Source organism: Leptosomus discolor, chromosome 6, assembly GCF_034619465.1.
Source record: "Leptosomus discolor isolate bLepDis1 chromosome 6, bLepDis1.hap2, whole genome shotgun sequence".
NCBI lineage: Eukaryota > Metazoa > Chordata > Aves > Leptosomiformes > Leptosomidae > Leptosomus > Leptosomus discolor.
In genome coordinates, this window is record NC_141396.1 from 52183917 (window position 1) to 52196991 (window position 13075).

Below are 13075 nucleotides of genomic sequence, written 5' to 3' on the forward strand. Positions count from 1 at the left end.
AAAAATTTCAATGCCCAACACACTAATAATACAGCTCCCTAAAAGTCTTTATGCTCCTCTCACTGGCCTACTGGATGCACAAGACCTGAAAGACTAAAGAAACAGACAGAGTGTCTGGGAAAGCTAGACAGAAAAACAAGGTTGAAAGGGAAATAATGCCTTTGTAGAAGTCCACAGCAAGAACCACGTTCCACGCAAGGCAATACCTGTGCGGGTCACTGGGACTGACCTGTGTCTTACTCCTACTTCTGCTGCAGACTCTCAGGTAATTGTGGCAAACCATTTCATGCCACTGTTTCCCCTGGATTTAATAGCAAGGAAGAATCACACCAAGAGTCTAAAGCCAACAGTGCGGTGAAACAAGCTTTGCACACAACAGATGAGTTTTCAGAGGCTTAAATAGGAATTTTAAGTGACAATGTTGCACTCGCCCAGATTAGGACAAGTGTTTGAAAGAACCTGACGACCCTACTGCCTGTGCTAGCAGATGACTAACTTAAAGGACCTGGAGGCCCCCTTCAGTCTCACACCCTATATCTGTTGTTTGAACTGTAAATGTCTTACACAGTCAACACTTGTGATCCAGAACAACATAAAGTCGGTAATCAGGGAACAGTACAATAATGGTGAATAACGATGTGTACACCAGTGTGGCTTCAGGATGACTCCACAACGGTGCCACTGAGGCAACCCGGTTACGGAACCTCAGCAGAGGGACACGTACACTGCCTTCCACAAAACCGGCACTTGGCCAGCAAGTGTTACCAACGCAAGCTTTGAGAAAATGGCTAAAGCTGCCCTGCAGCGCTGCACAGAGCCAGCTTGGATGTACCACACTGCAGCCCAGGTAAATCACCTGCAGGTGACAGAGTCAAAGCTATAAGCCTGAGGGTCAGTCCCAAGCACAGCATTATGCAGAAGCTCATGTGGATTATCACTGAATGTTCCAGGAAATCCAGACTACTCAAAGAGCACTCACAAACACAGTCACTCAACTGTTGTATTAATTATTCACTAGGAATTAATGTCTGGGCTCTACTCATTAATGCCCCAGAACATACTGTTCAATTCTAGAGTACCTCCTACGGTAAAACATTGTAAGCACAATAGTGTCCTGCAGAAGATCCCACATTGACTACCTCTTTCTTTCATATGGCCAGTGATCTGTTTCTTATGTCACAACTTTATTAAAAATACAACCTGAAACCACTCAAAATGCTTTTAAAACATTGTAATCACCCTTGTGCCTTACACTATTAGAAGATAAAAAGGTATAAAAATAATCATCACCAGATATTTGTAGTATTCCTAAACACCGTGGAGGAAATAACAGCATCAGCTTAATCATCAGTCAAACCTCTCCTCTTTCAATAAAATCATTCTGTATCTAATGATACCAGCACCGCTGTTGGCATAGGATGATACTAGTCAATGTATGATCTTGGCTCAATTTTTAGACATTTGGATCACCTATTGCAGCCATGGAAATTGATGAAGCTCTAAACCATTCTCCAAATAAGTTTCTGTGTGAAGGAAAAGTTGCACCAACTGAATAATACAAAGCTGCTATAAAAGCTGAAGTTCTATTTAAGTACTAAATACAAAGTGGTGGAACCTAGCTTACAGCTTTTGAAAGACAGCTGTGGATACGTACCCAGTGACTACGTATCGAAGTAATACAAACAGCTCTTCACCAAAAGTAAAAAACACACACACACACTCCCAGAACACCACCATCTTAAATTAAAGGTCAACACTGACCATGCTTTTTCCCCCAAGATTCAGCTCCAAGAATGTTCCATCCATTAATCAATATAAATTATGTCTTTCTAGGTATTTGCTAGTATATCTCTCATATTCATAGCACAAAAAGTTGCAAACAAAAAGTGTAAAAAAATAAATATGCATTAGTTCTTACAAAATGCCTCTGACCATGGTGGTACCACCCCATTCTTATAGTTGATGAATGCTTGCATAAAAAGTGTAGCCAGATAATTTACTCAGAATCACACAGAAAAGTCTACGGCAAGAACAACAATTGAACCTAAAATGCTGGTGGGTTTAGCTGCGACATTATCCTTGGATTCTGAAAAATCACAGTGATCAAAATGAAATTTAGATAATAACAGGAGTATTAGATGTTTGAGTTCAGAAGAAAATAAAAAGCAATCCCATTTGCAATTTCTATCAGGGCTGCTAAACATTTATATATTGTTCCAACACACCAACCGCTCTTGTTATGTCACTGTTACGAATCCTGCACTCACTAAAATTCATAACATTCTGCTCACTTACAGCAATTTGACAGAAAAACAAATGAGAACAGAAAACTGAAGCTTTCCCATGCTGCTGAGTGCAACAATCATGAAATGAAATCCTGAATCCTAACTTTGAATCTCTTTTACCAACAGACAACACTCCCTAGAGAATACTTACTTATATGATAATTATTATTTTTCTAGTATTATGCTTACACGTTAACTTGCTGGTTCTGAATTCAGAAAACAGTGAATGATGATTGTAAAAGCAAAATATTACTGAAACACTATTGACTTTCAAAGAGTATGAGGAAAAATTAATTGGCAGATGTTTTACATAGCATAATTAACAGTTCATTTCAATGCTCTGTAACAAGATTAAGATAATTATGCTTAGAAACAGAAATGTAATAATGATAAATTACTAGTTTTCATATTCCGGTCAATCTCCTACATTCCAAATAATCACCATGTTTAGAAATAGGTGCATCTGTTCCATGTTGTCATCAGCTACACAAATGGCACAAACTCGTGGCTGAGTGAAACAATCTTTCAACGACGATACAGGCAATTTTCTTGCTTCAGGACTAAACGGAGCGCCTGTTCCATTTGTCAGCAAAACAGAAGGTAAAAACAGCAGTACTGTTTTCACCAGGGCACAGTTACTGGATAGAAGCTGAAGTTGCATTAGCAATTTGCATTTCTTACGGATAATAGATAACTGGAGAGTAAAGCTTAAATTCTGTGAGCTTAGCAAGTTACAAAATCTCCTCATATGGAAGTCCAAGAATAAGAATATGAGAATCTGTATTCTGTGATAGTGTGCAAAATATGACACTTTCCTATATGGGTAGTAAGAAGGAACTCTCTCAAGGATTTCAGGCCACAAATAAATTAAGAAAAAAGTGATTTTCAAGGCTTCTTTTATTACATCTATGAAGACTCTAACTTCCGCATCCAAGTGCCACAATATTAGTGTAAACCATTTCAAAGTAACAGTTACATGAAAGTAACCCCTGAGTGTTAATAATGTGTTGACAAATTAGGCTTTATATTTTGGGGTCTGCATTTCAATTTTATTTCAGGCCTTCCATTTTCAAGCATTTTTTTCTTTTTTAATTTTAAGGGTCCATTTTTCTTCTGTTTCCCCACAAAGACATAACAACAAAAAAAACCCACAACCATTTTGCCATTAAATTAAAAACAGACTTGTATTTCACCTCTCTCTCATTTCTATAGCTTCCCTGCTTTCATCACGCTTTTTTGTTGTTGTTTTTTTGCTTTGCTTTCTACTATCAAGTCCTTGATACTTGGAGACTAAAACCTCACAACTAACAGTACAAAGATCAGAGCAGGCACAGAAACAGAAATTGCAAGATTAGAAATCTCCTGAAAACTAGACAGGGGAGGAATAAATAGGGATTGAGGCAGAATCAAGGAGAATAAAGGAAAGCCAATGAAAAACACTTAAAAAAAATAATAATAAAAGTGTGACTGTACTATTAATGTGCAGCTGAGGAAAATTAGTTTTGTAGAACTGGCGTATCACACTTATCCAAAGTAAAGTAGATTGGAAAAAGGCAGGTAAATGCAAAAGCATTGTGCATTATAAATACCCACTGACACCTTTCACATTTAGTCCATTTTTTATTCTCACCCAGAAGTAGGCAAATTTAAAGAGATCTATTGTTCCTACTGTTGCTCTGAGCCTTCAAATAAATAGCAAAAAATCCCACCCCATAATGAAAGAGGAACCCAAGACATTACACAAAAAACATTTCTGTATTGACCAGCTTTCTAGCTTACTTTCCTCATTAACCAAGTATGTCTCCACATGTTTCCCAATTCATTTCCTTATTTCTGATTATTTTCTGGATGGATTTTCAGAAATCCCTAGCTACTCATATGCTCCATCCCTCTTGCATAATCCCTGGTTAACAAGCAATTTTTAGCTCACATCTATACAGAACAAATGAGAGACACTTGTTTTCTTTTGGTCTTTCCTTAGATGAAGTCAAGGTGTTGATCCCAAAAATAGTGGAGAAAGGATTTCACCATGGAACTTGCTACAAAACATTAACTTTGCAACAGATGAGCAATTGATTTATATAAACACCTTGTAGGCAATCTGCCTAATCTTAATGAGTTTTGGGGGCAGAATTTCAACTTCTAAAACTAGGACACTTTTATAAGGCTGCACGCACAAATGATTCTCAAATGTATTAAATTACAGGCAGAAATATCCTGGGCTTAGATCTTCGATCTCCTGACGTATCAGCAGTACATGGTAAGAAACTATGAAGATAAGGAACATACATACTCTAATGAGATGTACTAAAAAGATACTGTGAGGCATGTCTGAAACAATGATACACCCACGATACTGTAGAGACCTTATGCAGATGACTTTCAGACTAGAAGGACATCAAAAGCCAGAGGGATAGAAGTGAATATCGCTACATTCAACCTAAATGCCCATTTCAGCAGTTACATTCCATTGGCCAGAAACATGAATAGTATTGACCAACGTACCCTTGACTAGCTCACTGAGATGGCTCTTACATTTCTTCACCTAGTCTTTTTACTTACTTACTTGTTATCCCAGACACCATCTCACTATTGCTGGTAAGGCATTCTGACAAATCTAGACAAACTTCTTTTGTTTTTCAGCAGCCTAACTAATTTCAAATCCCAACATGAATCCTCTTAATTTCTCCACAATCTAATTTATTGTTTAATTTTGAAATAGGTAACTAACTGAATGGAGCTTTTTGAAGTCTGTTTTTAAGTAAGATACAGTATACCTTTAAGGTAATATATTATTGTTATATCCTCTGTTAATATTTCATAAAATAAAACTTTTATTTTAGAAAAACTTTACATATATTAGTATAATGTGTACTAAGATGGATGCTGTTCCACTGACTAAAATGAGGCATATAAACAGTATACAACCTCAATATACAGCCTCACTAACACATCACATACAAACCTGTTATAGCCTTCAAAGGGTTAAACTTGACACTACTTCCCATAGCTTCTTAAAAATAAGTAGCAAACATTGGTTTGCTATGAGGATACAATTGAGACATAAATGCAAACTGCCTAATTTCTGTGTTTGTATTTCAGGTTTCAGTCATATAATCACGATTTAAACAATTAATTTCAACAAGTAACCCAAGCTAACAGTCTGCTCCTCACATTCCAACTTTAGGCCTTTGGCTACGTATAAAAGATGTAATTTCAAATAGCAGTTCAATATACATAATAACTGAATTGTATATAATGTTCAAACACTATTTGAAATTACATTAAAAAACACATTTAAAATGTAAAGCTAGAGAGAGCCATCTACAGTATATAAGGTGAAAGGAGGGTCTGTGAAACTTTGATGGAGAAGTGCCACATCAATTTAAAAACATTTGGGAGTCTTCCAGTATGGAAAAGACAAAGCTCTTACCGTTTCCTTTGGAATTTGTGACTGGCTTTGTTCTGCATTCTGAAGGAAGTAAAAAAAATAAATAAGAACACGACTACATACGACATATACTATCTATCAGCAGGGGGATAAACAAAGGGCTCTAATTCTGATGCAAAGTGGTAATGGAAAAAATGAGGAGTGTTTGTCACACCCCTGATTCAAATTTGTCTAAACAAGCACTAAATAAGAGGTGAACAAAAATAACCTCAAGCGCTCTTAGGCCTGTGCACCCGACTTTATCTGGCTACCAGGGAGGTGGCTATCTGGCCAAGGAAGAACCACAGCTGCTTGCACCATTTTCTGGCTGGTGGAACGTTCTCATTCAGGGACGTTCTCCCTTGGCTCTTTCCTTTCGGCTTTGAAGTTTTCAAAGAATGACCTCAGCGGTCTAGATGAACCCTTCCAAATATTTTAAACAAGTACCTATTTTTTAAAACATCCATTCTCATTTTAACAAGGGATTCCCTTTTGAGCGTGTCTGGATGAAGCAGAACTACAGCACTGGATACCCCAGGACAGGAGGGTGCTGTAAGTCTACCACAGATGGGACCCTCCTGTACCTTGCATTCCTCACCTGTATCTCAGGGCATACAAGGTAAACATCTATCATCAGAAAACCTTTCTGCATCCCCCAAACAATTCTGGAAACACACATAAGGAACTACTACTCTTCCAAGCCCATGTCCACCCATATTAAAACCCCTTTGAGCACCCAGGAGCCACCTCACTGCTGCCTCGTTGATCATTTTCGGGCTAACCAGCTATTTCTTTCCATTCAGCTGGGCCAAAATGAAATGCTAGGGTATACTTGACTTTTTTGCTTTGGGCTGTTTTGCAGGTGATTCAAATTATTAAGCACAAAAATGTAGTGGAAAAGTAGTAACACAAACGTTAACTTAGCTTTAACCTGCAGCCAACAACCAGTAAGAAAAAAAAGATGAAGAGGCCAACGACCAGGAACACATAAAGGACCTACATGTATCAATGGGCATACTAACTTGTAGAGAAGACTAACTCTGCAGGCAGTCTCTGCTGATACTGAGAATTTAGCTCAAAAGCTAAATAACCCAAGTCAATCCTTCAGTGGATTCACGTAGTTAGTAGCAGGCTCTAAGAAAATCCTTCACAGCACATTATGTTTGGTTATGTGAGATAGCCACAGCATAACAGGAGCTCTATTTAACCAGAGTAATCCTCACCCTTTTCATAAATGAAGGGGGCAAGGAGAGAAGGTTTTTAAAAGGCAATCTGCCTCTGACACCAATGTGGACAAGCCCTAACATATTACCTATCTGGCATTAGGTAACTCTATTCTGAAGAAGCATAATCGTTCTTCCAGATCTCACTGGTTAGAAAAGTTCACTCCTGCCAATTTTATTTTATTCCTTGCTTCCATGTTTTACTCACTTTTACCATGATCTGCTGCACTGCATGATGGCTTTCGACCACACACACACACCCCCCCCCCTAACCTGACCACACAAGCTACAAAGATCTCATACTAACCTAAACGGGCTCACCTTAACATTCCCATAAGTTTTAGGTACAACTACACATTTCCGTAGGTCCCTTCAGACAATAATGGCAACATACATCAAAGACATTAAACTCCACAACTCCCCTGAAAGTTTATTATCTTGATTTTACTTATAAAGAAACCCAAGGATAAGTAAGTTTTCAAAAGACATTCAACAAGCCATAACCCAAACATAAAATCTAAACAGCTCTTTTATTTGGATTACTATCTGTACAAATGTTGGCAAATATAAAATGGTATAAAATGGCTTTAATACTGAGTGCTCCTCAGCAAGCAACAGCAATTCCTGCCCTTTATGAGATGGATAACATCAAATAACATGATTTTATGCATACGGTTTCTGAGACACATCTCATTCAGTTAATATTTAAAGCATACAAATGTAGAAAATATGACAGAAATAGGGGAAGGATGCAAAGACAAATTGTTCCTAAGTGGCCAAAGAAGGTTGATATGTGAAAAAGATGAACTGACATGATTTCAGATCATTCCTTTCCCTCCTTCAATATTAATTTTCCATTTTTTTTTTTTTTTACATAAAGCTAGTAAAAGACAATGAGAGGAGCTAGTTGAAAAGACTTTTTTTTTTTTTTTTTTGCCTTTTAAGATTATTTCTTACCAGAGAAGAAAGAACAGCCCTTAAGCTGGGTTTTAGTTCAACACCTTCCCCAGCAATTCTGCTCCTGCTCTTTGACAGCCATCACAGAGCTCACCTAACATTTCTTCATGTCAAAATGCAAACAAATGAATCCTTATGCAACAGAGGATCATCACACAAATGTACTGTCAGATCCTCACAATATCATTTGTTCAACTGGAGCTGCAGAAACGTACACCAGTTCAGATCTGATCTCTCACTACATAGCACAGAGCTCACCTACTACCTGACAGAGCCACAATGAGATCTGGCTTCCCTATGCTGGTGTTTGCCAAAACAGCTGAGAGAGTATCGCCTGAGCAGCAGCAGAGAGGCTACTGAGGCTGAACTCGTTAACAGGGGCTCATTTGCTGTTAACTACATCAAGTATTACTATTAAATTATTACTATACTCACATCATGTTTTTGTTTACAATTATTTAAACAAAATATTATGTTGACATGCATTATAACTTTCTCATCTTGATATAGAAATAATATACACAAAATTAAGACATTTTCTTACTTCTAAGTTTATTTAGAAAACTTAAAAAGCATTTTCATTCACCTTTATGTAAGATAGCAATACTGTGAAAATTACATCATAGGACCTCATAAACAGATTGTTTTCACAGTCTCAGTAATAAAGCAGGGTATAATATGATTTCAAATTGTTAATTTCTCTTCATTTTATGACAACTTTCACTCGAGTATCTGAAGTCATGTTCCAAGAATATTAAGGTAAAAGTGTGGTTCATTTGCAGCCTTCCCTGCCACTGACTTCCTGGTTTTAATTGTAGTTTTAAAGAAGTAAAAGGCTAATGTTCAACATCTTGAAATGGCCAAACAAAAATTCATTCTCTTTGCATTCAAAATAACACAAATCCAATAGAAAAACAAAGCAATCTATTAATAATACTTATATTTATCGCTTGTATTTGTCTATCTTCTCATGATAATACAGCCAAATAAGTTATTTTTAGAGCTATATATAGGTATGATAACACAAATAATAAATAACTTCATCATGTTTAATTGAATACAGAACAAAGTAAGACTGCTACATTGACAGCCTCCCTTTTTGTAACAGAAATTATCTTGAATAATTATCAGAGAAATATCTGTATACACTATGCAAGTGGAGCAGGTACAGTATGAAATATCACTTTATTTCCATTTCATGTAAATTCCTCAGAAACTTTACCCTGCTAAATTAATAACTGCAGGGTTTCCATTCCACAGAGATTGCATTTATATTAAAAAAAGGTTACTATTTCTTATATTTTTGATAGAAAGGTATTTACATATCCTGTTTTGGCATAGTATTGTATGCTCTGAAATATTTTAGTGAGCAAGTACTGGGACAAATGACAGGCTTTCAAACACAAAAGATATGAAATAATCTACTTGTCTGCATGCATCCAAATAAAGTCCATCCAATAGCTGCTTCTATAATAAACATTTTCACTCAAAATAAAACTCTCACTTATACATTATTTAATTCTAATAGCAGATCTCAAAGAGAATAAAAAACATTCATGTAAAATGTTCTAAATCAAGCAAAATAGCTGTTTGGTTTTTTTGTTTTCTTATATTCAGTGCTGGCCATTCATGTTTGCTAGCAAGTGACAAGATCAAATCATTTGCTCATACTCATCTAAATCTCTTAGTTGCTCTCTATTTTACGCACCAGTTCCCTTGGATGGAATGTTTCTTCCTGTCGAAAAATCAGAAGGCCGACGGTCCCTCCCATCTTGGTGCTTCGCAGCAAGGACACAACTTCTTCTTGAGTTTTGCCTGTTAAATCAACTCCGTTAACCTGTGACAAAGGAAATATTACAAAATCAGTAAGATTCCGAAACAGGAAAAACAGTAGAAATTCACACCAAAAAGTCATGTGAACCATATGGGACAGTATTAAAAAAAAACCTCACTGAAGCAATCTGCTTATTGGCTCAGTATAGTTCCATTTAATAGAACTAATTAAACATGCATTCTTTACATACGAATACAAGACGCAAAGCCAACTAATTCCATCTACCACTGTTTTTTACAAAAAATTCTGCATAAAAATCCTTTGGCAAACTGAATGTGTGATCCAAAACTGGTCCTGTTTCCACATGGCTTGGTATTATACATATCTTCCAAATACATCTTGCACAATTAACTGTGTCAAAAGTAGAGAATAATTTTTTTCCTCCCAAATAACTTTGGAGCAGTTACTCTTTATTTTGCCTTTTTTTCAGTCATCCAGCCCCATGGCCTCCACATACCACTTTCCAGTACAGACACGTATGGAATACACACAGGTAAATTTCCCACTCTATGAGCTAACTTGAGTAACGGCGAAGCCAGAGAAAGAGAGGGTATTCTCAGGCTCACCTGTTCAGAAACATTTTGGAAATGTGAGACAAATCAGCTAACAGTGTTAAGCAAGAGACCATGGTGCTCAAAAGAAAATAGCAACCATCTTTTTCCTTCCCCTTGTAAGGTCACAGCTCACACAGCTGAGATGCCGTAACTGTTGTCTTAAATGATTCTCAGTCTCCTTCTACCCGTCATCTGGGTTACCCTGAATTACAGTAATTACAGAGGACTATCCTCCAGCAGCAATTCAAGCTGACTTCGCCAATTTTGCAGTAAAGTGAAGTTAGGGCTCTGAGAGGCTGTTATAGTCTCAGCTGTACCTCCAGTGTCATTTGGCTTAGGGACAGTAATGAAGAGCTGTGGGTGGTAACATCTTCTATCACTCCAGCTAGATTTGCAGGAAGATTTCTGCTGTGCGTCTATCTAAGAGAAATTTAATTCCCTTGAGGACATCCTCCCTTCAGGAGGGAAGCGGCCTTGATTCTCTGTAGCACTACCCTCCTTTTATATTGTCCCTTTCAGTTAATTCACTAAACCTTTTCAGCGTATTGTCTTCCTTATTTGGCAACATCTTCAATAATTTCTGGTCTGTCACTCCATGCTGATTTAATGCCACTTATTAGGTAGCAATCATTTTGCTTCAACTTACTCCTAAACAGCAATGCAAGACTATGACGCTATATTCACATACAGACATGTAAACTCATATTTTCATAATATGTCTGGGTACAGCTCTTAAAACAGTTATGTACTGAAAATGTAGAGTCCTTGATCTCTTACCTAAAAAAAAAAAAAAAAAAAAAGAAGGCCAAAAACCCCATTAAAAAAAACAAAGCCAAGAAAGAAAAAAAAAAAAAAAAAAAAAAGAGGGAAACATTTTCCTGTAACATAAAACTACCAAGAGCCTTTGGAAGTGATCTAGTGTGTGGGCTCAGGCCAAAGCACAGACAATCAACATGTAACATTTCATCACCTCAATTAATCGGTCTCCAGCTTTTAGTCTCCCATCTTGAATAGCTGCACCTCTTGGAAGGATGTTTTTCACATAAATTGGAGCAGAGCCACCAATTGGGACATCTCTTGAAGTAATGCTAAATCCCAAGCCTTCTGTACCTGCATAAAGAATGTAGAATATTAATTGTTGAAACGCACATTTTATATTACATGTTATTTTTATCCAGCACAATGTTTGTACACCTCACTGATACAATCCATGAAAATACATATATAAGAATTAAGAATTACTGCATGGCAAAAAAAAGAAATAAAAAGCGGCATATATAGGAACGCTGTAGCTGAAGCACCGAATCTTGGCACAGGTGGCTCAGCAGGCCCTCCTTGCAGCAAGTTGATTTCCAAGTCATTGCCATATTTCCAGCTTTCTATTTGAGACAAGCTGAGTGACAAGGAATCCGAACAAAGCATATCTGATATCCTGTCATTGTCTTCCCCCTTGTCAATTTGGATCTCGTCAATGATCCTTTCTTTCTCTTTTGCAACTCTTTCAGCAATGCAGTCAGCCAACGCTGCTGGCCATGGGGCTTTGCCAGCTCGCTCATGGACATCAGCAGGTGACAGACAGAACCAGAGTTCAGTGGTCTCATTTCTTCTGCTCCAAGGGACCTTGGGCTGTTTTCTGCCAACAGGTCCTCCGCCCCAAGGCTTCACCCCAGCTCTTGATGGGTTCTACCCCACCTTCTGCCACACAGACAGGGAGCAGAGCCAGGCTGCCACTTCTGAGGTCCTGCTGTGCATCCAGGTGACTTTCTATGCTTGGATAAGACTAACTGAAGCAAAATGGAGACATCTGAGATGACCTGGAGAAATCCAGAGAGAGGGTCCTGTCAATATGGTAAATGAGACTCGCTTGTATTTCAGTGAAATTAGGCCCACAACTGCTTATTGAGGTGTACCTTAGGACCCCACCAGCTCTGGGATTCACAAGCTGAGAGGACAGACAGAAGCCTTTCCTACTATGCAGAAAGCTTATTTGTGATCCTTTCTTTGATGCAATCTGTTCAGCGTTATCAACAACATTTGAAACTCTGCACTGAAAACTGCTCCACCCCCTTCCCCCTCAAGTATATCCAGGACACTTAATCTAGCATGAAACCAGACAGTCGTTCAGCAGAAAGCACCCCTGACAGAGGGTCAGCATCTACAACTTCCATTTGAAACATCTCAGAGGTTGTCAAGATATGTCTACAGTTCAAATGCACTAGATAGGCATACGCATACGCATGCCCGACCTACATTTAACCTGACCTACTAAGGCACCCTGCAGTTAGGACTCAGCAACACCAGGTATGGTCCTTAAAAGTTTCACAACATGCTCCTTTGTATAAAATCACAGGGACAGACAGCAGCTGAACTTTTATGTAACAGTCCTCAGCTGTGAGCCCTGGGAAGCTGAACACAACCTATGTGAAAGACACAAAACTACAGAACCATTTGAGGTTTGTATTGGGTTTGAGTGGCAAGGTTTTGGTAGCGGGGAAGCTACAGAGGTGGCTTCTCTGAGCAGCTGCTAGAAGCTTCCCCTATGTCAAATACAGCCAATGCCAGCCAGCTCCAAGTCAGACCTGCTGCTGGCCAAGGCCAAGCCAACCAGTGACAGTAGAAGCACCTCTGTGATAATATACTTAAGAAGGTGAAAAGTTGCTGCACAACACAACTGCAGCCAGAGAGAGGAGTAAGAATACACGAGAGAAACAACTCTGCAGACACCCAGGACAGTGAAGAAGCAGGGGGCAGAGGTACTGTAGGCGCTGGAGCAGCAATTCCCCTGCAGACCT

General features: G+C 38.2%; 1 protein-coding gene across 8 annotated transcripts in view; it reads right to left on the reverse strand.

Moving 5' to 3' along the window:
• The window catches only part of PARD3 (par-3 family cell polarity regulator), a 453974-nt gene that overhangs the window by 186858 nt on the left and 254041 nt on the right, over window positions 1-13075 (reverse strand). For 5 of the 8 annotated variants that reach the window (XM_086466464.1, XM_086466465.1, XM_086466463.1 and 2 more), the window contains 2 exons: window positions 11254-11393; window positions 9604-9732 (listed from right to left, as the gene is read on the reverse strand). In XM_086466464.1, the coding sequence (XP_086322590.1) occupies window positions 9604-9732; window positions 11254-11393 (269 nt within the window). Of the gene's footprint in view, window positions 1-5718; window positions 5758-9603; window positions 9733-11253; window positions 11394-13075 lie in introns of all 8 variants that reach the window. The other 3 variants (XM_086466459.1, XM_086466461.1, XM_086466458.1) reach the window with 1 other exon arrangement.